At 40.7% G+C, this 25,370-nt stretch overlaps 2 protein-coding genes across 3 annotated transcripts in view; one reads left to right on the top strand and one right to left on the bottom strand.

Moving 5' to 3' along the window:
- The window catches only part of LOC141753455 (ras-related protein Rab-6A), a 9,245-nt gene extending 1,724 nt beyond the window's left edge, over nucleotides 1-7,521 (bottom strand). Inside the window, exons 1-7 of one of the 2 annotated variants that reach the window (XM_074612151.1) lie at nucleotides 7,135-7,521; nucleotides 4,430-4,488; nucleotides 4,249-4,302; nucleotides 3,515-3,620; nucleotides 3,073-3,184; nucleotides 2,083-2,176; nucleotides 1,327-1,393 (exon numbers count right to left, since the gene is read on the bottom strand). In XM_074612151.1, the coding sequence (XP_074468252.1) occupies nucleotides 1,327-1,393; nucleotides 2,083-2,176; nucleotides 3,073-3,184; nucleotides 3,515-3,620; nucleotides 4,249-4,302; nucleotides 4,430-4,488; nucleotides 7,135-7,204 (562 nt within the window). In that variant the 5' untranslated portion in view covers nucleotides 7,205-7,521. Of the gene's footprint in view, nucleotides 1-1,326; nucleotides 1,394-2,082; nucleotides 2,177-2,600; nucleotides 2,695-3,072; nucleotides 3,185-3,514; nucleotides 3,621-4,248; nucleotides 4,303-4,429; nucleotides 4,489-7,134 lie in introns of both variants that reach the window. The other variant, XM_074612150.1, reaches the window with a different exon arrangement.
- A 5,222-nt stretch (nucleotides 7,522-12,743) lies between these two features.
- LOC141752607 (gap junction delta-2 protein-like) overlaps nucleotides 12,744-25,370 on the top strand; it is a 45,449-nt gene continuing 32,822 nt past the window's right edge. Inside the window, exons 1-2 of the mRNA XM_074610648.1 lie at nucleotides 12,744-13,112; nucleotides 14,791-14,847. Of these exons, the coding sequence (XP_074466749.1) occupies nucleotides 13,042-13,112; nucleotides 14,791-14,847 (128 nt within the window). The 5' untranslated portion in view covers nucleotides 12,744-13,041. The remainder of the gene's footprint in view (nucleotides 13,113-14,790; nucleotides 14,848-25,370) is intronic.

Raw genomic sequence — 25,370 nt, 5'->3', positions numbered from 1 at the left:
TGAAGAAAATTAGGCCCATGTCTATGCCTATTTCTGTCCACACCACTCAGGACCAAGCACCGAACCTGGGGCGACAGAGCATCTTCTAAAACTGCCCCCACCCTCTGGTGTGCCCCAAACACATTCGAGACTGTACCCACCTGTCCACATTCAAATCCCCAAACTTACATTTTCAGAACTGCTCTTAATGTGTGATTAATGTTCTGTGTTCTATATCTTTAGTGTTATTTTATATGATCATTTTAACCTGTGTAAAGTGTCTTTGAGTACTATGAGAAGCACTCTATAAACAAGATGTGTTATTATTCATTATAAACATATTTATGAGTTATAATCTGCTTATAACACTGTATAACTATTGTTACAAGCACTCAAATATTCATAATGCTTTATAACAATAATTACACATTATAAAGTATTTTATTACTACTTAAGTTACTTTAAGTGTTCATTATTTGCTTTAAATAAAGTGAAAAGAATATCACTAAATCTATGCAAGAACACAAGATTATAATGTATTACAACTATGGAAATTATAATACACTATGATCCTTGCAAAAAAACATGACAGCGAGTGACCAGCAATTATGAAGTATTATGACACTTGACCATATAAGTCATTATAATATGCTTTATAATAATGAATTTTGTTATAAAGCATTAGGAATATTTACGAGTCTTTATAACCATAATTGTACAGTGCTATAAGCAGTATATAATGCATTATAAGTATGATTATAATGCATTGTAGTAATCATAGAAAGTGTTACCGAAAAGGGTTTTCTACTGCAGGACATGACAGGGTACAGAGCTAAATAATAATTTGAATCCAATTTGCATACAAACCAAACAGCCATTGTGTGGGCTCACAATTATATGACAAATCCCACACACTGCACGTTTCAGTTCAAAACAAATCTAATGTTTTAAGTTCCTTTCATGTGACCCCACTGGAAGTTATTGGTAAAAGCTTTAAAAATGATGAATCTCAAACTGTTAAAGTACCACAGAAAATCTTCCTTGTGCATATACATCATTAACAAGTTCTGAGGACATACTTACTATCATACTTGTCAAAACTGAGGTCATAAAGTAGATTAATGTGAATCCAAGCTGACTGCAGCCTAGTAGTCAGTGAGATAGAGCACAATATATGCCCTCACTGGTAAAATAGATCAAAGGGGACGCGGCTAGTTGTCCCACTGCAGCACTAGATTTTCCCTCTGGCAGGGACTATCCATATGAACCGACATAAGGGAGAGAAGAGACCTCCTGGCTCTCTTCCGTCATGTTCGACACAGACACTGACATGTACACAAAGGATACTGTCCTCTCTACTCTTGTCCTGTGTGGTGTCCATGCCTGGGAGGGCGGCTGCCACGCGACGGAAAAGCTGGAGGGGAAAGAGAGCCAGATGTATTATGTCAGACAAGGAAATATACTCAAAGCATGAGCAAGATGAAATCAAGACAGCGTGCTGCGTATATTCCCATTACATGATTTAGCACAGGGTTCGCTTGAAGCTCGCACAGAGGAAGACAGCCACCAGAGCTTTTCCAAATTGATTTCAATTTAGCAGCATGTGTTTTGAGCTAGTGTGACGCCATATTTCTGCACAGCAGAAGTGGCTTGATAGGAGGGTTTAACTGTGCTTCACTGAGATCTTCCATTGATAGAGCTTGGGGGATTTAAGTGATTGATGGATTCAAATGAATGTTTAAGGGACAGAGTTGACTGTATGATGATGCTCAACATGCCCCTGCCCCCCCCCCCACTAAAAAGCATCACATAGAACTAAACTTTATACACATGCAACAAAAATACTGCTAATGTGCTTATCAGTGTAGTGGGGAGCGTTGGTTCGCAAACCCTGACCCACCTTTAGGTTGGCCAATACAAATCATTACTTCTAGCAGGTGGGAGAGAGCTTGAAAAACAACTCCACATACACCTCCTTTTTAACCAGAGGAAGCTGATGTTTGAAGCACACCTTTATGCACACATGCATGTGTGAAATAGAAGGCAATCAGAAGAGAGCATGAGCGCTATGAAGACACACACACAAAGGTGCACACGCTCTACCTGTTTGACATTGTAGCCTGTCTTTGCACTTGTTTCAATAAACAGAACATTCATCTCTTTCGCTCTCTGTTCTCCCTCCTCTGTGGTTATCTGTCTGTGATGAGCCACGAGTCGCCACGCACACAACACAAAAACATCCACGAGGGACACGCACATATCGCCAACAGACATCAACAAAAAGACAAGGGGAAAGAAAATACAGACTGTGATTATGTTGAAGTGGATTAACAAGCCGTGCCCCTTCCCGGTGCTGCTGCCACCTGTGCTCTAGACCAAACGTCGTCCAGTAGAATCTGTTCAACATGTTAGCTGTACAGAAAATGAACGATGATTCAGCTGGTAAGCTTTAAAAAAAATGCCTATTTCAGAAGGTCTAAATGACTCTGGGATGACACTTAAGATCTTTGATTAAAATCCAAATCCAACCTCTGATTTTGGCAGACGACCTTTGGAGGTGGAGCCCAGGTGGCAGCATCCGCAGCAGGAGTACAGAGCACGACTCACACACACACTCTTACCTGCTTTACGTTGTAGCCCGCTTTCGCACTAGTCTCAATAAACATTACATTTAGTTCTTTGGCTTTCCGCTCACCCTCTTCAATAGATACTTGCCTGCGGTAGATAAGGGGGTTAAAAGATGCACAGCAAGAACACATTGCACAACTTACTTCATTAAACAGGTGGATAAAGTGGATCACACAGTTTCAGATCAAATATTATCAAACATCACAGCTGACAACTATCAGTTTATTTATGAGCTTAATCTGTTAAAGATTAAATAATCAATATCTTCAAACAATGTGGGTTGAAACAGAGAGATGAGAGCTTTGACATCCACAAAGGGCAGAACTTAATAACTTGCTCTGCCTCAGAAAGGGCTGAGGAGCTCAGTATTGACAGGCCAGCAGCAACAATCAATGACTTCATTAGTATGCTCTTAATGGAGAAGACCCACTAACACAGACACGAGAGGAAGGAAGAACGGATTACCTTTTGTCTGCGAGGTCTGTCTTGTTTCCCACCAACATGATAATGACATCACTTCCTCTCTCCGTTCTCACATCGTCAATCCATTTTGTGGTTTGCTGGAAGGAGTTGACGTCTGAAAGAGAGATAAAGGAGAAACAGGAAGCAGGAGCATCAGTATTCAAGAGATGAGAAGCCTCAGCTGTGAAAACGGGCGAGTTTGTGACAGGAAGGAAGTAGAATTACAAGACGTACACATCTTAACAAAGTCTGGTGTGTACATTTTGAATTTTTTAATTTAAAAGAAATGTGTGTTTGCATCACATTATGCAACAATCATTTATCAACAGTAGTTGGCATTTAAGTGGATCTGTACAGATTGTTTCTGAACAAGAACACAGTACACAGAACAAGAGGACGAGGCAAATGTGGCATCAACATCAGAGTGCACAGGTAATCCACCTACTTGTGATGTCGTACACTACGACAGCAGCAGCAGAGTCTCTGATGTAACTCGGGATGAGGCTACGAAACCGCTCTTGCCCCGCCGTGTCCCACAACTGCAACCTGATCTGTGGGGCAGGAAGGGGAAGGGGATGGGAGGAGAAACAAAAGAAAAGAAAAACAAACCAAAAAGGGATGAAAATAAAACAAGAAAAAAAATGAGGTAAGTTATGGTGACAAAAAGCAAATTGAAAAACAAAAACTGAGTAAAGTCAGACGAATGGGAAAAGATAGAGTTCAGAGAGAGCGTAGTGCATGCAGGTAGAGAATGACCACCAGAGAGAGCGAGCTGTCTGGGCCTGGAGGGGGGGAATAAATAAATAATCACCCTTCACTTGTCATCAACCCTCCTCTCTTGATCAAGTAAGGTGTTTAATTTCAAAACAGGAATGAAGACAATAGATGGAGGGGAGGAAGGAGAGGAAGAAGACTTGTGTTGAGGTGAGAAACAAAGAAAGAAAAGAAGAAAGGGAGGACAGTCCAGGGGGTACGGCATCCAGCTCACACTTGGAAGGCAGTACAAATGCTGCGTGCGCTTGTTAAAGAAAACATAACTGAATTATTGAAGAAAAAAAGAACACAAAATTATGTCAGCAATCACTATCTGAGTGTTGTTCTCGTCTTTGTCCAATCTGGACAAAGACGAGAACAACCAACAATCAAGGACTGATTAAACACAAAAAAAAAAAAACTTACTGTTCGGTCTTCAAGGTACATGGTTTTCGACAGGAAGTCTATTCCTATTGTGGCCTGAAAATGGGTGACAAGTAGTTAAATATGCGTAACCCTCTTCAATCCATTAACATTTGATTTTATATGAACATATAATTTGAACATTATCAATGGTGATTAAATCAGGTGGAGGTGTTCGTCTCACTTGGTAAGTGTTGTCGAAGCTGTCATACATGAACCTGGTGATCAACGATGTCTTTCCCACTAAAAAACAAACAGAAACAATAAAGTACTGTAAGTGCAATGATCACACTCTCACTTCAGTTTTATTGCTTAATCAGTTCTCATTCAAAATAACCAAAAGAATGTGTGGATATCACAAGTATAGGGCTGTGGATAACTGACTGATTGATTCATCCATTGATTCTCTTCTATTTTTTTCCTGATTGATTGTGGTGACATCTTCAATTTGCTTTATTTATCTGACAAACATTCAAAAATATACAGTTTATAACGATACAAAACACAGAAAAGCAGCATTCTCACATTTGGAAGGCTGGAGCCGGTGGCTCTTTGGCATTTTTGCTTGATATACAACTTGAACAATCATACAAATGATCAAAATTGTTGCCGATTAATTTTCTGTTGATTGACTAATCAGTTAATCAACTAGTTGTTTCAGCTCTAAACAAAAAAAACCAATATTGCAGCCTATTCAACCCCCGACCGATAACTGAATAATTTTGAGGAGAGAATGCCTGTCTTGTCATAATAAAATGTGTGTACATTTATTCTAATCCAATGGAGCCAGTGTGACCCTCTCTCCTCATGTCCAGTAACATTAAAAAATCTCCGACAAGGTGCATCATGTACACACTTGTGTAAGTCAGCCTGATGTACAACTTTGCTGACGATATGAAATGTTAGCAAATAACATAAAAGGATGTATTATCATCTACTACAAGATATACAAAGTTGAAAATAAGAAGCAACAGTACAGTCTGTGAGCCACAGGTGAAGAACCTTTATAATGCACGTCATGCAACTCTTGTTGCCCTTTGAGGTTTCTTGTCCATTAAAGGGTGTGGTGCACACACAGTCATTTGTAGGAGAAGTTGGAGGGTTGAGGAATGTTGAGACACAAGTAGGGTTGGGAACCAGGCTCCCCGTTTATTACCCTTCTAGGCTGTTTTTCCTTGCTGTGCCCAGCCCTGAATTGACTAACTATGATGATTTTCGGTGCTCCACATCTAACGTCACTCTTCCACATTCTCTAAACACGGCAGCAAATGGTTCATAACATTTCTTTTAACCATAGCCTACTAGTAAAACATCACTTTTAGCACATTATTACAGAGAGAGACACCTATACTGTTGCTTTGAGCACCCGCACACACAGGGCTCCCCAGCCTCGGACTACTTTGCTGAGCTTGAGTTACGTTCTCAGTTACACTGTGCATCAAATGATGATGACATGGCCAAAGCCAACACTGCTGTTTACAAGGAGCCACAGCTGATGATACACTGTCTGACAAACTCAACTTCTGTCTTATCTTGATGGGAGTGGAGAGTTATATTACAGGACACAATACCTTTAGAAAAATAATCACTGGCAAGAAAAAATTGTCACCTATTTCTACACCAATCAGATCAGCTGGATCAGTATCAGTGTTGATACTGACCTTATTAGGCAAATCAGGTATTGTGAGACCAGAAGTGATGGATCCATTTGAAATAGTTTCTTAAATAATGTGATAAAATTCCACTATAAGTTTTATTCATTGTTTCACAGCGGGTCACCAACTGTTTTTAGCACCACAACAATGCCTGGCCTCGTGTTGTCATACACAAAAATGATCCCAATGAGGTACAGTGAGGTACACACATTTTAAATATGGGATAAAGAAAGTATTGGTATCATATTAGTGCTTTGTATCAGCAGACACCCCAAGTTGAGATATCAGAATCAGTATCGGGAGAGAAAACGTGGGATTAGTGCATCCCAATTCTCCATGAAGCCCAAATTCATCTTTACACTATGTGCTTTGTGTTTGCATGCTAAACACACAGCTGTGGAAACAGCGGAATGCCGTGGAAGTACAGTGTTGGGACTATATAATGAACAACCCAACACCTTCACCTTTGAAAACAGATACATGATTGATAAGTAGGGATCTATACTGGACAACTCCCCCGTCCCCCCTCTTTCTCTTAAAAGTACAAGCACACCCTGTGTTCAGTTTGGCTGGAAAAGGGGGGAAATGAGTAGGGGGAGTGTAGGAATGCTACTGGACAGGTTTGGCACTTGGGATGTATCCCATCTCCAAATCAGTGCCCCAAGGGTACACACACTGGTCGGACTGTGTAATCACGGTCATATCTTTAGGATTTTGACTGAGATTGATAGCAGCCAATACAGTATATCACCTGTAACGTTAGTGCAACTGTAGCCTCTGCTTAACAAGTATTGTTAAGACAAAATACAACTGAGATTATAATATAGACAGTCATTTCAATTATATTTACAACCACTCTATTATATAGCTTAATGGACACTTGTAACTTTCTACTAGCTCCCACTGCCTCCGTTAATAACATGGAGTTAGTATGTTATCACAGCTTGCCACGGAAGTTAGCCAACAAGCAAACAAGTCCATTTCCACAGACATGACTTAGCCTATCAGGAAGAAAATAGATTGCATATCCAAGAAGCCTGCGTGCACAAACATTTAGTAATAACTAGTTAGTGTGTCGCAATGCTCTCCCTGTGCCAAGTGGAACGTCACGCAGCTCCTGTTAGCTAAGCTAACTGGCTAACCAGCCTACCAACGCTATCTAACTCTGATGTTAGCTAACTTCAGTCTCCCAAAGAGCATCATTTACATTAGATTATGTTAGCGTGACACTTACCACTCTGTTCCCCGAGAAAGACCAATTTAAATTTCCTTAAAGGGTTTCCGAAGTCTCCGGCCGCAGACATGACTGGATGAAACAAGCCCTGACGTTACTCTTCAGGAGCTCCCCAGCTAGCCAGCTAATGCTAGCTAAGCAGTGGTTGTCAGATATCAGAGCTCCGGGGTCCGGAACGTTTGACCGGTTTGCCAGTCCTCTACACAGGCCACCTGAAGAGGTTTCGTGCCTTAAAATCCCTTCTTTAAGCTTTCAAGCACTTTTTGCTAACTCACTAACTACTGCGGCCAAGTTTGCATTCCTGTCAGTTCTCTGCCATATCTGGACCACTACAGCTAGCCACCCTGGGCTCCTCTTCTTCTTCATACACTAACTTGACACTGTTTGGCATGTCAGCCATATTGCTATGCTGCCCTCTACTGGTGGAGGAAAAAACACATTAGGATTAAAAAGGTGAAGCCCTGTGGCAGAGCAACGCACTGGAGGATTTAACACCAATAGAAGGGTTGAATTATAAACCACCTTTGTTTGGTCAGTCGGACAAACAGAAGGCTAAAGGCTAAACCAAAGAAGCAGCATGTGAATGAAGCGTGTTGTGTTCTGGTATGACCACAAGAGGGCGCACCCAGCCCACTACCTATAGCTCACCTACTAAGCAACCTTTATGATAATCTCATTAGTTAGGAGACTGATTAGTGGCCAATACTGATATTGAAATTACATTCTCAAATTTAAAAAATGTGGAATTATTTTCTGTTGTTGTCTTTATATTTCCTGTTAGTGCTCCAATTCACAAATTTACTTTATCTTTTTTATTATTATCTTTTTCCAGTAGAAGCTTGTAATTGACTTGACTTGACGCAGTTAGTTAGTGTATCCTTGCGTTATCCCTGTATCTTCTACCACTAATAATATATGTGTAATACTTATATAGACTAACAATTCTATACGCCTACAATTTGCATAATATTAGACACGAATGCTTAAGTTTTGACACACCCTCACTAGACAATAAGGAAACCAACACCTTGTTGGTGTTGGAATTTTTGTTCCGGGAAGAGACGTCACTGCAATGTGCACATGTACACTCTTATATTCTGCAGGTTTTTCTGGCAACCTTTCAACATCAAGCCAACTGGCATGATTATCTATGTGAACTAAATCAAATCACAGTTATTGGTAGCAGTATGTAGGTGTGAAAGTGGAAGTCTAACTTGGTTTATTATGTCAGACACTTTTTTAAATTTGGTATCTTGCTGTTATGTTTACAGGACCCACTGAAGTTCTCATTTGATTGACCTCCAACTCACCGGACAGCTGCTGTCCAGAAGGTTGAAGCCCTGTGGCAACATACAAGGTGACTTCATTCACTCGCTTCACCCAAAGACAGACAAACAAATGAATATACTAATGTTTACTGATCAGTAACAACTTGTCAAATCAATTAACTTTGAAATTGTTCAACAGATTTTTCTGAAACACAAATTACAGTGACATCAACCATTTAAACATATAATAGCGATCAAGTCAAGTCTATTATATTTGTACAGCCCAATATCACACATTTGCCTCAGGGGGCTTTATAATCTGTATCGAATACAACACCCTCTGTCCTTTATGACTCTCTCGTCGGATGTAGAAAAACTCCCCCCCAAAAAAACCTTTAACAGGGGAAAAAAATGTAAGAAATCTCATGAAGTGGAGGGATCCCTCTTCTAGGACGGACAGACGTGCAAATGTAACATATGCCTCTTGCATGTTATATTAAGTACACAATTTCAGCTTTAATAAATTGTTACTATTGTTACAATTAATTTTGTCACTAATTTTACCTTTATTTGATAGTAGTTAGGTGTACATATTTGTGTTTTTTTCGTATTTTTATGCAGTTATTTTTCGTTATATATTTAATACTACAGTGTCCAAGGTAATGATGGAGCAATCAAAGCTCATCACTGGGGTAACAAGTCAAACTGGGCTTGTATCTCCCAGGTGAGTGTGCAAATTTGAATCTGTAAATATATATTTATAGTCTATAGTCTATGTATATTGTATAGTCTAAGAGGCTTGTATCTGGGTGAACGTGTGTCCCGAAGTGCTTGTAAGCAAATAAATCCACCTTGAATTGACATTGGAGCTGTCTGTGGTTTGTTTGTAGTGTAACGTTAACCGTCAGCTGTTGTTCTACAAACAAACACACCACTATCAGCGGTACAAAACAAAGTTTACAGGGCCGTTATGAACTGTGTATAGAGGAAGTAAACAGAAGAAAACCTCCAGTTACACAAGATCACCTACCAACCCGAAGAGTTTCAAATGTCTTCATCTATAACAACAAACCAACAAAGAGAAAATGTTGAACAATGCATTGGAAACACTTGCTCCCTTATTGACATACTAAACTGACCAAATAAATTAAAGTGGTATGATTGTCTGTTGGTTTAACTGGATAAATCTGCCTATGATGGGAGCTGGCAATGAAGGGAAGAGAGTTAAAATATATATATATATTTTTTATAAAGTGAGATATGGATGCTATAGTCCCAATGGCTTTCCTAATATTTGGCATAATATATGTCTATGCCTATATTTGTTTCACTACTGATGTTTAAAGACAGAAATAATCTACTATGATATCCCAGGGATCTTGCTGAGGCACTGACAAAGCCGGGGTCTGCTCTTCCTACCTGCATTCATTTGAATACTAAACTACAAGTCATCATAATCATAATCACCTTTTTTAATAATCACCTCTGATTTGCATATTTTATCACGTGCCCCTGTTGTGAGGATAATGTCCCTCTTGCGTAACTCTTATCAACATTACATAGGCTTAATTATTGATCATCACAACAAGATGTATATGGGACATAAAGTATAAGATCAAAACGGAAATGAAATTGTATTAAAATATTGGATCCCTGCAGAATATAGCATGCCAGATTTCACATTTGCAGTTCTTTGACTTGAATGCACTGTAAAAGGAACACACATTTTGACTACATTATTAGGACTATTACACTAACACGAATAGCATTTGTGTTATCATTGATGCCATTATATCGAATGATGCATTACTAGTGTGTGAGTACAGTATGTGTGTTTATGCATGCTTGACGCTGGCTGTTCTAGGTCACTGAAGACACACCTGCGTCTCTCTCTCTCACTCACTCAAGTGCCATCCAGCTCTGAAAATCTCTTCTCGGAGCACTGACCGGCTGATGCCAGCGCTTCAGCTGCTCTGCTTGCGACCCGAACCTCGCCAAACGAGAGCCATAGCACTCCACTGCCCGCTTCCCCCTCCCAGCACTCCTACACCATATGTCCTTGGTAAGGGAAAGACCCCAAGTCCCCCCTGCTGAAGATGCTGAACTAACAAAATCCTCTTTCGCTCTGTCTCCCCCACTCTGCCTTTCTCTTTCTCTCTCTCACACACACACACACATGCAGAGGGACTTTGCGTGTCTTCATGCACATACTAGATAGATCTATCAATCGATCAATCACTAATGCACTGTAGAGGTTGTTGTGTTGTTGTGAATTTGCTCACCTCACTGCTATTTGTTTTAAAAAATACAACAGCAAAGGGTTTGAGGGTGTTAAGGCGGTATCAAATTGAATGAATGCACCTTATTCTGCAACAAATAAACTGTCAACTAGAAAATGATGTCATCCAAAATCAAAGAAGCGTAACTAAGTGGAATTGCAGCACAAATGAATTGAACTTGTCACCTCAAGCCATGACTTCACTCTAGTGTGCTGGTCTCATGTCATGCCACTGCATCATTTACTTGACTCAGTCTTCTAGATGGGAAAACCTTGCTATGACTCACATCTTGGAGGAAAAACAAAACTTTTCTCTTATGTATCCTCTCTTTTCTTGTCACATTAATTACACTGCATACATCTGCCTGTATCTGTTTGTTTAATGGAGGGAGGCCATCCTGTTTCCACACCACCTTAACATAAATATAATGAATGCAGCTTTCAATGTCACAGCAAAGTACAATACGGTGCTCATCTCTCCTGAGAGGGAGAGGGAGCACGGGGGCTGTAATGGAGGATGGGGGTAATGAGAAACAGAAAGAGAAGATGAGGAGAGGAAATACAGGACATGCATGAGGGTTGGGTTAGGAGAAAATAGGTGTGTTGCCATCCCCCTATACAGTAAGATGGAGAAAGGGAGGAGATAGATGGGGGGATGGGGGGTGGAGAAGAGCCACAATTCCCCTGTAATCCTCCTCCTGGAAGCATGGGCCGGATGATGTGTGACAGAGAGTGAGGAAAAGAGAGGAAGAGAGCGTTTAAAGAGTATGGGGAAACACCGCCGAGCTTCCAGACTGGAACAAAGGATTGCAGCGGAGACAGGGGCAGAAGGCACGGTTAGATCTCGAATCCCTTTTTCTGTGCAACATCAGGCAGGCACAGCAGTACGGTGGGAGGCATTCTTGCAAGCATAAGTAAAGCAGCGATCAGGGTAGCAATCCAAGCACATTTACGAGAGGAGGGAGGGAGGGAGGGAGGGAGGAAAGGAGGGAAGGAAAGGGAGGAGAGAGAGCAGATCTATGAGAAGAGGAGGGGGGGTGTTGCATGCTCACAGAGTGTGACAGAGATAGAGCGATTCCATGAGCGAGAAAGAGACACAGAGGAAGAGAGGGAGAGATGGGGAGCGAACGCTGAGATAGAAGGTAGTTGGCAAGACGGAGATCCGCACACAAACGTGAGCAAAGGAGGGGAAGGAGGAAGAGAGTGGAGGTTGAAGGAGAGCAAGAGGAGGGGGAAGAGAGGGATGCAAGATGATGGAGCCCAGAAATAGGCTTCACAGGACAGCTTTTCATCCCCGCTCTCTGCGGCAGACATGACTCTGGGCATTGGACTGTGCTGAAATTAGCCAGGGGGACAACACAGGACAGCAGGTCTGCCGCACACTGCCTTGGTTCACCATCACTGGATGCAGCAAGGCAGCTGATTTATTACTGAGGGGCTGGGTGGCAGCGTGTTTGCGTGTGCGGCTCCGAGTGTGTGTGTGAGTGTGTATGCAGGTTTTTATGGGTCCTTGTAGCGCTTGGAGCTGTGGGAGCGACCATTCCTCCAGTCGTAAAATGACATTCAGCAGGCAGGAGCTTTGTGTGCCGGTGTGGATCTGCAGTCCTCAATAGGAAGTGAGAAGTGGGCTTCAGAGCTGTCATCGAGCGCAAGTGTGTGTTTACAGCGCTGTTTGCTGAGGTGAGCCAAGGAGGATCAGCTATATGCGGTGTGTGTGTGTTTAGGTTATAGCAAGGGTGCAGCAAAGGCAAAGATCCTACACAATGCAAGGACGAGCGCAGAGCAGCACTGATGGCAGGGAGTGCAGGTAAAGTACAAGGAGAGCCCTGGGGGTAGGGTGGAGGACGAAGGCAGGGACAGGAGGAGGAAGAGGCAGCGCAGAAAAGAGCAAGGGGGACGGAGGGAGGCAAGTGAAGAAGAGAGGGTGATCATGGCTGTCATACAGTGAGCTATAGCATATGCTGTAGCGCAGAACAGAGTGGTGCGGCAGGGGGAGGACAAGCATCAGCGCACAGGGGAGGGGGAGAAGGGAAGAGAGTGAGGGAGAGAGGAGGAGGGGGGAGGCAATCAGCTCAGCACCTCTCCTCCACTAGGAGGAGAAGCACAGCGGGACGGGCCCAGGAGAGGACGCTCACTCTCGCACACACACTCAAAGACACGTTGACGGTCGGCCAGGTCAACGTGTAGAGGTCAAAAGAGAGCGGGTGCGTGGACGGGGGTCGGGTGTACCCCCACTGGTCGGCAGGTCCACAAGAGCGCGGGCCGGTCCTGGGAAGAAGAAGAAGAAGAAGAAAGAGTCCGCCGGAGAAAGAGGGGTCGGCTCCCCAAGTCTTCTGACAGCCCTGCCACCTCTCCATCACCATGGGGGAATGGACCATTTTGGAGAGGCTGCTGGAGGCGGCTGTCCAGCAGCACTCTACCATGATTGGAAGGTAAGACTCTGATGGATTTTGTGGGTTTTATTTTTTGGTTTTGTTTATACTGATGAGCTGGGTGTTTTTATGTGAAGTGTATGTTATTCTGTATGTGAACCCCCCTCTTCAGGCTTGTCCCAGTGCTCTCCTCTGTTCTACAGTCCCCCACAGTCATCACTACCTCCCCCGTCCTTTCCTCCTCCTCACCCTTATCCTCCACACCCATCATTAGTTAAGGGATAAACTTACTGCACATAATCAATAGCAGGCTTTACTGGGCATTATGGTTAATTCAGAGAGTTTCCTGTGTTGATACTACCTAATAGCCCAGCTTTTGATAGATAACGCTTGACGCTGTTGGCCACAGACCAATAGGACAGAAGGAGGAGAGGGGAGTGGGAGTGAGAGGAGAGCAGAGGTGCGGAAGATGAAAGGATGGTGGGCAAGCAGGTGTGGAAGGTAGAATCAAAGGGGGATCAAATGGCTCTGAACACTGTGTGAACTTGAGACAAAAAAACAAGTTCATTCAATTTGTTCTCATCAGAAGGCACTTATTTGCATCATAGCGAAAGACAGATTTGATCTTTTCTCATATTTTGCGTGAGAATGGTTCGTGGTGGAGGGTTGAACAGATGAGCTTTTAGTTTGATTAGCAGTGGAGACACGCCATGGAGACATGCTGTAAAATGTGTGTGAAAAAATGGACTCCACATCATCTCTGTGTGATTAATTAAATGCAAAAGTGGATTTTTTCCACCCATTGAGCACAATCCAAATGTCACGCTGGGATGCTCATTTGGAAAAGTGAGCCAAAGTGAAATCCCGGATGTCTAGATTTGTAATTCGAAAATAGCTTTTCAGAAAAAAACAACAAAGCCACGAAAGACTATGAATTTAACTGCACTGCTGTGCTCATTAACCCAGACCTCAGGTAGTCCGCAACAAGGGCATGGCCTAACCTTCTCTCTGCTCCAGTGGGTTTTTGTGTGTGAGTGTGTGTGTAAGTTAAAGGAGTGAAAATTGGCTCATGTCTTTATTGACTACACTAAGCCCTGAGTGCACAGAACCATTAGACTATATCCTTCAAAATCAGTGACATTGTTACTGCATCAGAGCAACAGAGATGATGTGAGCCGCATTATAGCAAAACTTGTGTTGATCAGGGATCTGAAGCCATGTGCGATGGAGATTTTCCTTCCAATCAAACACTACACCAAGTCATTTCAGTGAGTTCTTCCTCTGTGTTGAAATCACCTGGTCTAGTCCACAGATGGAATGAAAACCTGCATATATTAGAGCATGTTGACTTGATTTAAAGATGCATTAAGCAATATTTTGTGCCATTAATTATACGACTCCCTCCTGCTTATGGGATTGGTAGTACTGCCGGTATCACTGAGAATCAACATCTCACTATGAAGCTCTACGCAGCTTTCAGCCATTTTCAGCTCATTGTTTTGGTTCCCGGAGCGACAAAACCAAAACAATGTCGGCTTGTATACGACCGTGGGCAGCCGCTCCCAACACACAAGCTAATTGTACGCTAACCGTCCAGCGCGAAATGGCAAAGAGCCGAAGTAACTGGTGAAGAAACTTGAACATTTAAGAAGCCAAAAAGAATCCCGATATTTTTCTCACGCGCCGGAAGACCAAACAGGGGCTAAACGCCAGTGAATATTGGAATTACATTCAACAGGTGGCCAGAAAAAGGAGACCAAAGGGATGTCCGTGTTGCTCTGTTTCTGCTGGATTTGTAAGTAGGCAACTGTTTGCTAACATGTTAGCCATAACAACTTCATAAGCTAATTGCTAACTGTTGTGAACTTGTTCTGGAGTCTTTCCGCCCCTTAGTGGTCAAAAATTACTTAATGCAGCTTTAAAATCCAGTCCTGGCAGCTGAATCAGTGATACCCTGTGAGCACAGGGCACAAAGAATGCTGAAAATCAATCTTTGGATGATTCAATGACTGTAAGCCACCTACAGTTTTTCAGAGGCACAGAGCAACTCTCAATTTGTCTGCTACCTCTTTCAAAAGTCATGAGTACTCTGATGATGTAATGGCTTCCTCTTATATGCTTAATTTGAGCTATTTGTTGGTCATACACTTCACTGGTTGAACATTAAAGAGGGTTCTCTGAATACCTAAAATACACTTTATTTTTTAATTAATTTCATTTTTAGAATAGTCATTTGTGCACCAGTTTTTGTTCATCATATAATATAATCTACTAGATTAATTACCCGCTGTGTCAAAATGTCAAAAATTACATGACATTAGATAGTGGAATGATATTATGAACCAGTAAAAATAATTCCCTCATATAGTAAGTAGTTTGTGTGATGCCCAGGACACCAGCTATGTGCTACTGTGCTGAATACAGTGAAATGCTCTGTAAATGATCCCTTTGTGTTTAGGCTTCCCTCAGACTGTGTTTGTCCTACAAGGCTCTCTAGTTGACCCTAGCGCATTAACTGTAACATTAGCTGCTTTCCAATGAGGTTCCCTCTTTCTACTCTGCTTGTCTTTGGAATCACTTTGTACAGCATTTTGTGAGTATTGTAGGCTGTAGATCCCTTAATTTGTTTTTACCCCAAATTTTAATGTTGTCCCTGTTAGCTAGCTTGTTTGCAAGATATCTCACTAAACGTATTGGAGAATTCTTATGCAGTTTGTTGGACAGAGAGACCTCGGGTTAGGGTGTAGCAGTTTTATCATGAAGTTGTGGTCCGGATCTTGGCTTTTTACCTGTAGACAGGCATTTTCAGACATTAGACAAGACAATCTTAGCAATAACACACAACTACTAAAGATAAAGACTTGATTCCTAATCCTAAGCATGTGTCTGCATGGTCAGGAAATCAAAGACACTTAACATTTAAATGATCCGAATTTTGTTTTTGGATGTACCAGCAAGTTGGAGAATTGTTCACCACTGGCACAGTTTTGTGCTGTGCAGATGCCTCCTAGATTGTTAATGAGCAACTCCACACTAAACCATGTATGGAGTCAAAATTGTTGCACTGACCTCTATGGGTTGAAAGGTTCAAGTCTGTTGCACCACTGACCACACCCAACATCCCGGTTGGGTGTGGTCAGGTGTGGTCCGTTGCACTTGTGAACACAACCTACTGTGATGTAGCGTTGCACTGTTGTGCATTGTGAAGTCCTGCACTTCACGGGGGTGTGGCCGGAGCATGCAGCAACCGCTAGATGGCATCACATGTAGGATGTTCAGCCTGTGTGTAGTTTTAAACATTTCTTTGGAAAGAGTTTGCATGTGTGCGCTTGCAGTCCAAAGGATGCCGTTCCAAAGAACAGAACAGTGATGTCTCCCCATGGCTGAAAAGTCTCCCCTGCATCAAAACTTTGGAACATGGTTGCATGTCAGTCATCTGTTTGAGTGCCAAACCCTCTTTCTTGCAACGTGAGGATGTAGCTCCACCATGAGACACTGTCAGATAGCATTGTCGGATGTCTAGACTGTCTAATCCAGCTACAATTAAGCTGTTTCTTAATTGTAGGTTTTAAGCTAACCTATGCCCTGGCATAGGATAGATAATTAGCCTAGGTATACATAACAGTGTTAAAAATAGAAATGGACCGTCTATACAGTGGCATAGGTTAGCTTAATTACGGTCTTTGAAAGAGAAAGACAAATTGAGAGTTGCTTCTGTGCCTCTGACTAACCACAGGTGGCTTGCATATTATGACTCATTCAAAGATTAATGTGTGTATTTTGTTTTCCATACGCCTGACTTCTAATTGGGCAATGTATAGCGTGTGCATGGATAACCAATGACTGTAATCATGATTACACAGTGAAAGAAATCATTGTCAAGGCTGCATTAACCTCATTCTCTAGCCCAAACCAAATCTACTGTATATTCACAGTTATAATGACCCTGAGGCTTTCAGCATTAGATAGCTGACAGTTCAGTATGGCCTATAAAATGTCTCAACGTATCTCACTCAGTGTGTTAATTAAAGTAATTAATTAAGTTTTTTCTCTTGATGGGCAGAGGTAAGCTGCCAACTGTTGAGGACACCGACAAGGGCTATACGGTATATACTTGGTGCATATAATAAAAATACAACCTCACAAAGATTTTTGGGCTTATTCGATGAGAATTTGTAGTGGAACATACTCAGACTTGTTGCAAATATTCCCACAAATATTTCTTCGCAGAGACTGTGTGTTGACAGACTTTCAAAGCAGCATGTTGCGCAGCAACTATAGATGAAAATACTTTCTGTAGACTACATACCTGAGTTGCTAAATTGTTTTTGTGTCGATATGCTGACAATACACTGGTGTATTTGTTTAAAATATAACACAAGCAGCCTTGATAATGTTTGCAGTTGTCTAATATGTCTTGTTGTACACATAATGTCTAATTTACACTTAGTACAGTAAATATATTTTTCATAACAATAGGTTTGCAACAAATATTAACCTGTCAGACCGAGATTTGTTGGTATGTCTGGTGTAGCACTATACAACAGACTCATGTACAAATAGTCAAGTCTTGTTTCTACAATTGAAATTGTTACATTCGTTATTCATTTACTTTCTGTGTATTGGCAAGAATCTGGCGATATGATACGTATCATGATACATGGGTTCAATATGTTGGGGTGTCAATATATTGCAATATATTATGATACTGTAAACAAGGTGATATATTGTGATTTTTTAAATCTAATTTTAGGAAAACTGTCCTAGTATAAAGAACACACCACAATATGCATAAAATCTGATTAAAACAAGCTTAATTTTTTTTATGCAATCAGAACAGTGGGATCTGCATTTGCATTTATCACAGTCCCTTTAACATCCAACATCACGACACTAATTTGAGAGGGCACATACACTGAGAGGGCACATATCTTTGCAAATGAAATAAGGTATTGACTGAGTTAATCTTTTCATGTAAACTATTGATTAAAAATCGATAGTGTTTAATAATATTTTCGATATTTTCCTACATCCCTAATGCTTATCAGACCAGTATTTGAAAACCTCGAAAATATCCAGTGGGACAAACAACTGCTTTAATACTCTATCTGCTAAAATCAGAGATTTGTCCACACAACACTGCAAACAATTTAATGTTGACGGCATTTGTGTAGCATGGGCCATCCCATCATGTGTATTTGCAGGGTCAGACCAGGTAGACTATTTCCATGTTAGATGTCTTTTTATTTTCTTTAGATAAAATTGCATAAATTTTTATTTAACTACTCAGACTGCCCTAAATACTGTATGTAAAAACTAAACAACATAAATATGTGATGCAAAGGGCAATTAACGTTTCACACACATACAGTACATTAAGACACAACATACTACATACTTTGTTTTTCACATGTGGTGCTCAGGTGTTTTGCAGACCACAGGTGTGCTTGTGTGTGTGTTCTACCGTGAGAGGATGAAGCCTTTGGGTTTGTTATACACCTTGCAGGTAGGAAGGAAGAAAGAAAGGAAGTGTGTTGATGCATCTTTCCCTACACTGCAATGCTGTAGTGAGGTCAGTGCCAAAGACAAGTAGAGCGAGAGAGAGAAAAAAGAGGCAGAGATAATGGAGGACTAGAGTGAGTGATCTAAGGAAGATAAAATAATAAAGGCTGCCGGATGGAAGGATAGAGAGGAGAGGATGTGAGCTGTAAAACAAAAAAGGATACAGAGGGAGGTGGGGGGGAGTAGGAGACAGAGGAAGGAAGAGAAGTTTTCCCTCTGCAGAGGTTCTGTGCTAAGAATCTGTGTCAGAGCTCCTTCCTCTGGAGCTGCTGACTGACCCTGCTGCTGAGGAAACAGTCTCTGTCCTCCGCATTGATGAGGACTTCTAAAAATACACAATTCCATTTTTAATTTCACATTCATCTGAATGTAATGCTCTAACTGTAGCTCTCATAAAAGGTGATGTACAATCCTGAGAGAAATTACATGCAATATTCACAATTTATGCAGACACAGCAGTGCAGGTTTGGCTGAATAAGCAGCACCTTTAATAAGAGGCAGACTCTCTCTGTTGTTAAAGGTGTAATGAACTCATCATGTATTTTGCATACTTTTCACGTATTGCGTTTCAATCTGAATAATTATTTTATAAAATAGAATATATGTCCATATATAATTGATGTACTCTATAAAAACAAATCTATATCCATTCACCTTTTACTTGTTTTTCCTGCGTAACAGAGTGAAATCTATTATTTAACATCTATCACTCACCACTTTAGCATTACAAGTACTTCATAAAATCTTAATAAATGTTATGTGGCCCTTGTTGCAAGTTGCTATTGATGTCAAATCATTCATTAAAAATGGATGCAGATTTGTCCAGCCTTTTAATGTAATGGACAAAGTGGTGTATAAAATACCTTGTTGCTCTTTAACTCTGTTTGCATGGTAAAAACAACAGCACTCAAATGGACAGTCTTGAAAGGTTTCATGAAACCAAATATATCTGCATCCCTGTTTGCTGGCTCTAAAAGTAAAATGCAGATGACTTTCTGCCTCTGTAGTTTCCGAGCACATATTTGTGTTTTCTCTCCACTTTGCCTAAATAGGTCAGGATATCCACAACGAGAGGGAGGTACCCTACTTTGAGAAGGGCACCCTACTTCTCCCGAAATAATTTGAGATGTAGGAATGCTCTGCTTTAATTGAGGGCATCATCATCCTGTCTACTAGTGAACCAGAACATATTTCATGTATCATTAATAATAAGCTTCCTGGATAAAAATCTATACTGCCTGTGGGGAGATTGTGTTGCAAAGCAAAACAATAGAGGCAATATTTCAGCGTTTGACAGGATTAGTAATCCATCATCCATTGGCGAGAAGCGGGAATGTCATTCAAATTAAACCATTTTTTCTGCCCATCTGGAGCTGTCATTAGTTTATTTGTGTAGCAATCCCCGATGTTGAATGTTATTGATTATACTGTTCGATGGGGGGATTTTGCCAGAAAAGCTGAGCTCAGCTTTCATTCAGTGCGGGCTATTATTCATTTCAGCAACATATTGATGGTGTGTGTATGAGCTTTACCAGGCGTGTAATGTTTCCCTATTCATATCTTAATTGTTCTTTATTTCAATGATTTTTCCAATGTGTTAGAATTCCTTAATTAGGTTAGGACAGGATTTCTTAACCTATTATTGCCTGTGAGCCCGTTTTTAGATACTAAAACTCTCTTAAACCCAGAAGTATTGTACAATGTTTAGGGCCTTATTTTATGGCTCTATTTTCAAGATCACAAAGGCAGCTACAAGTACAGAGATATGATTTTAAACCAATGTATTTTGCAATAAATATGAATATAGAAATCTTAAAGTTAAAGGTCAGTTGATAACATTTTTATGTAGACGAATAATTAAGATCTGTTGGTTTGTTGCAATAAACAATAAATAATTAATGTGATCCAGTGAACACCAATCCATGTATCAATTAATCAAATGCACTGATTAATATAGATTTATTTTTAATTAGGGCTAAATAAAAGTCAATTTGAAAAATAAAGAATGTAAGGCAAACATATTTACTATACATTTTCCTCTTGTATTCCAAATGAAAACATATATTTTAAATTGCCGTAGCAGTTCATTAATTCAGAATGCATTTTTAATTACAATGAGTTATCTTCATAATGATAGTACACAACTACAGTAAGCTATTAGATGAGGGAATTCAGTATCCACAGGGGCCTGGATGTGTTTTTGTATAATCTTTTCTTTATAGTGTGCTTTTAATCTTCAGAGTAGATTGCTGATTAAAATTTACACTGCGTACCAGAGTTAAAATCAGGGAGGGTGGCAAATCAAATTAAAAGTATGATGGAGTTAAAAGTATCAAACTCAATTTATGGTGCGACACAGAAATTCGCAGCCAAGAAGAAAGTTCTAGCATCAATTATCAGCCACAGCCAGGTTGTATCACATTGGCAGAAATATGAATAATCTGCCAGGAAGTTGGCAAAATAAGGGAAGCAGGTGTTGTTGCACAGGGCTGGTGGCCGTAAGACTTTTTCACTTCTGTCAAAACTTTATGTTTTAGCAGCAACAACACAACCTACTTTACATCCCAAGACAGCTATATATAATAATATTTTTTAAAGCTGCACAAATCAACATTTTTATATTAGTAATGGATCAAAAAACAATGTGTAATGTGTAAGGGGTCGCTCATAGTGACGAAACCTCAGAGAATTATCACAACCTGCTCGTCAGTGTGATCGGTCAAACACATTCAACTAGATTTGATAATTGCTTACCAATTTGTCAATCTTAATTGACAGTTGACCTATCAGACATATAGTGATAGATTATGTGAGAACTTCATTCAGGACCAAGAAAATTATTAACATTTCATGTTCACATCAGATCAGATTTCTTTCTACATCCTTGAATCTTTCATCTTTGACTGTGTTCTACACGAGCTGGCCAAGTGGGCCAATGCCTAGTCAGCCAAGTCAGTGACCATCATAGCTGAGGAGGTGAAGCCGTGTCAGTTCCATCATGAGCTTCTGGTTAACTGCCAGCTATTTGAGGACATTAAGAAAAACTGCAAAAGGAGATGGAGACACTTGTTTTTATAATCATCAAAGTATATTCAATGAGTGCAGTTTTGCATCACATTCACTCCACACAATATTAACCACAACTCTTAAAAGCCTCCTTCACATGACTTGTAAACTTGTTAATAAATCATGACAACTACTCCAGCAGACATGATACATCAACTGTGAGGTTAGCCATGTAATTCCAGTTAACCACAACTGAAAGGGAGGTGCTTGGTAAAAAAAAGTAGGGCTGAACGATTTGGAAAAATTATCCAATTGCGATTATTTTGACTGATATTGCAATTGCGATATGATTTGTGATATTGGAGGGAATGATCATTTTTACATCATTATTTTCATTTTCATTGAAAAACATATTAAAATGATTATGGTGTGATTTTAGCGGCGATCTGTACTAAACAAAGATGTTTTCTTTAGCCTATAGAATATGATGTGCAGGCCAGGACATCAATGCAGAACCAAAATATTTAATGTAAAATGGTATTTTGACACACATTTCGCCTTTGACAAATATTGCGATTTTAACAAATACTGCGATTTGAAAATTGCAGTAGGCCATATTGCGATTTGTGCAGTCCTAAAAATAACTTTATATGTTAACCCAGAACAGAAATTTCACCTGGGAAACATTTTGCATTTACATCAACTATTGATTGTTTCAGGTGTACTGGGTATGATTCCTATAGGGTTTGCAACACATAAATTCATACAAATCTGTGATCAGTTTGGTGAGCTGTCACTGTAGGATGATAGCAATTCTTCATAAGGAGGTGAACAAATGTTAAGTCAAGGAAAATCTGCACTAAAACCCCCGCAAAATGATGCACCTTGAATTTCTGGGTCCAATTTGTTGTTGTGTCTTTTGTTTTCTAACGGTTAACTTGCCAAGCATACTGTAAAGACGCAGTAAGATTTTGAATACAGTTTACATTTGCAGCTGTATTCAAAATCTTCAACAGGAAACATCAGCATTTGTTGTCCGTCCGAATCAAAAGAGAAAGGGATTTTCTCTAGTCTCACCATCAACTATCATATACTGTGTATGAGTCATTGCAGAGCTGGCGGAGATTCCGCATGTGTCCTCAGTAGACCCGAATGCAATGCAGCTACAAGAGGCGATTTAATTAATTAATTAAATTAATAACCTTCCCTGTAGCTATGCCAAAAACAAAGGTGCCTGCAATAAGTCCAGCCCTGTTGAAAGGGAACAGAAGTTTGAATTTTGGGGAGTTTATTTTTCCTTTAGGGCCTGAATGCAGAGTAACATCAAAAGCGTATATGTCGTGAACTAAAATGGGTTACAGATATAAAATGATGGGCTGAGTCAAAATAAGCCTAATCTGCTGTGTCCCACTGCAAAATAGAATCATTTTCTCTAGCTGAGTCCCTCATCAAAGGCCCATCTAAATAATAATTATACGGCACATTGTGTGTGAGTCTATGCAGAACCTTTCTGCAGATGAATTTGGTTGAATACGCTGTACCTTACACTGGATTAAAACCCATCCTCTGCATTTGTGTTGATCATGTACCTGTCATTGCTCCGAATATTGAAGAGCCGCAGAGTGATTTATGGAGTATTCTGAAATCGCAAGTTGATGCAATCAGCAAAATACGCTGGTTGGGAATCAAAGGGAAATGCTGATATCATTCATTTGAAGGTTTTCAACTTTCAAGTGATTTAAAAAAAAAAAAAATGCTTTGGCATAATGTTTGTATCCCTTAGCTAGAATTGAGACAAAAGGGTAATTTTTAGATGAAAGTGTAATTTTAGATGCATACATAAAGACAAATGGGATGGAGGACGGCTGCATCTGGCGTACACTGACATCATCACCAAACATGGTTAGGCTGTGCAATGAGCTAATAGAAATTTCTTCAAACACAATATCCTCCAGCTTTGGGGGATGGTTGTTATCTATTTGTTTCAACAAAGGAGCTTTGCTTAACAAAAAAAAGACTTTAGCACATTTTAAAGTAAGGTATTATGATAACTCAAAACCTGTTCATGTCTATCTCAGCTTAGATGTAATTGAGGCAGTTATCTGTACAACCCAGTCTCACTCCCAACTCGTCAAATAGCGGCGATTTGGCAGCGCCCCTCGGCATCGGAAACCAACACACACTGGCACCCTTTAGCGACAGTATGTGACGAACCAGGCTTTCGACTAACTCAAATGTAAACCCACGAGTGGCGTTATTCTGAGCAAGTGACGTATTAATAGCGAGAGAATCCAGGGCGGGCCCGAGGGAGGGTGGATGGTCAAACAAACACACGACTTTCAACCAGGAGGCTGGTGTTCTTTACCCCTTTGAAACTAAAAGTAACGTTGACTTATTTTGTCACGTCAGTTGTTAGTCACACAACTCGTCGATATTGTCAGCTCTGTGAGTCACATGAGTCGCTAGTCAACGTCAACCACGACCGTTTCCTAACCTTAGTGTTGGTGGTTGTGTTGCCTAAACATAACTTCCTGTGAAAACGGAAGTTTTATTTTGAAAGGACACTATGCATGTCACAAGTGTATATTGACGCGCCATCCCTGGTCCGTCCAAAAGTAACGCAAGAGGGGAACCCTGTGCGGTCTCCGATGCTGAGGGCCACTATTAAACAGCTGGAAGTCATTTCTTTCAGAGTTGTTGAATGAACAAGTGAGATATTAAATTTCTGCACGTGTTGTGGCTCAAAGGAAATCACAGTTCGAAAAGGCCTCAATGGTTTTTGTGTAAAATCCCAAATATCGGAGAGACTTACCGTATTTTTAAACCATTTATGTGTTATAGTCAGTAAAATATCGCTGATGAGTATTTAAAGAAGAGGCCAGGAGTAAGTGAACCACCACACAAGTTTAGCTTTATATTAATGTATTCGTCACGCCGACTCTCAGCGGCACCTCGGGCGGTCGTGCACGTCTGGCTGGTACGTGGGCAAGGCCTGAAACTATTAAAACAGTTTGAGAGAGGAGCAGTGGATGAGGGGTGGGAGGAAAGAAATGTCTGCACTCTGATAATTAAGCTGCCTAATTTCTACGCCTGGTAAAGTCTTTATTCATTATGTGCTGCCGACAGCAATCAGTGGAGCTTATTATTGGGAGCATACGGGCGGGAAGAATATTTTCACTCAGGGTCTCTCTACAGATAATACTGCACTTAGCCAGTCCTTCAGAGGACTGCCAGTGTACACTGTAGTCAGTGCGCCTATATGTGCAGATATACTTTATATGTTTGTTGACTCATATACAGTTAAGGGTAATTTATATTCACAATGTGTGTGTGTGTGTGTCTGTGTGTGTGTGGATCTGCTGTTGTGCTTGAGGCTACTGTTGTCCCTGGAGGCTGGCGACAGCAGCTGCTGTATGAATGAACTTGTGTGTGTGTGTGTGTGTGTGTGTGTGTGTGTGTGTGTGTGTGTGTGTGTGTGTGTGTGAAAGCCTCTGGGATAGACAGAGCCTGCATGTCCAGCCGACACACACCAGCCGAAGAGCAGCTACCATTACACTATACACACAACCTCACAGGTCAATCAGCTGCTTACAGGTCAGTCTGTATAGTTACACAGCAGCGAAGTATCGCATCCTTATCTTTACTTCCTCCTCTCGTCGTCCCTCTAGACATCAATGTTAGCTTGTTGATCTTTGCAATTTATGAAAATACAAGCTGTCACTAATGCAGCACAAGGAAATTATGAACATT

This window comes from Sebastes fasciatus, chromosome 16 (assembly GCF_043250625.1).
Source record: "Sebastes fasciatus isolate fSebFas1 chromosome 16, fSebFas1.pri, whole genome shotgun sequence".
Lineage (NCBI taxonomy): Eukaryota > Metazoa > Chordata > Actinopteri > Perciformes > Sebastidae > Sebastes > Sebastes fasciatus.
This window is presented reverse-complemented; position numbering and strand designations above follow the sequence as displayed.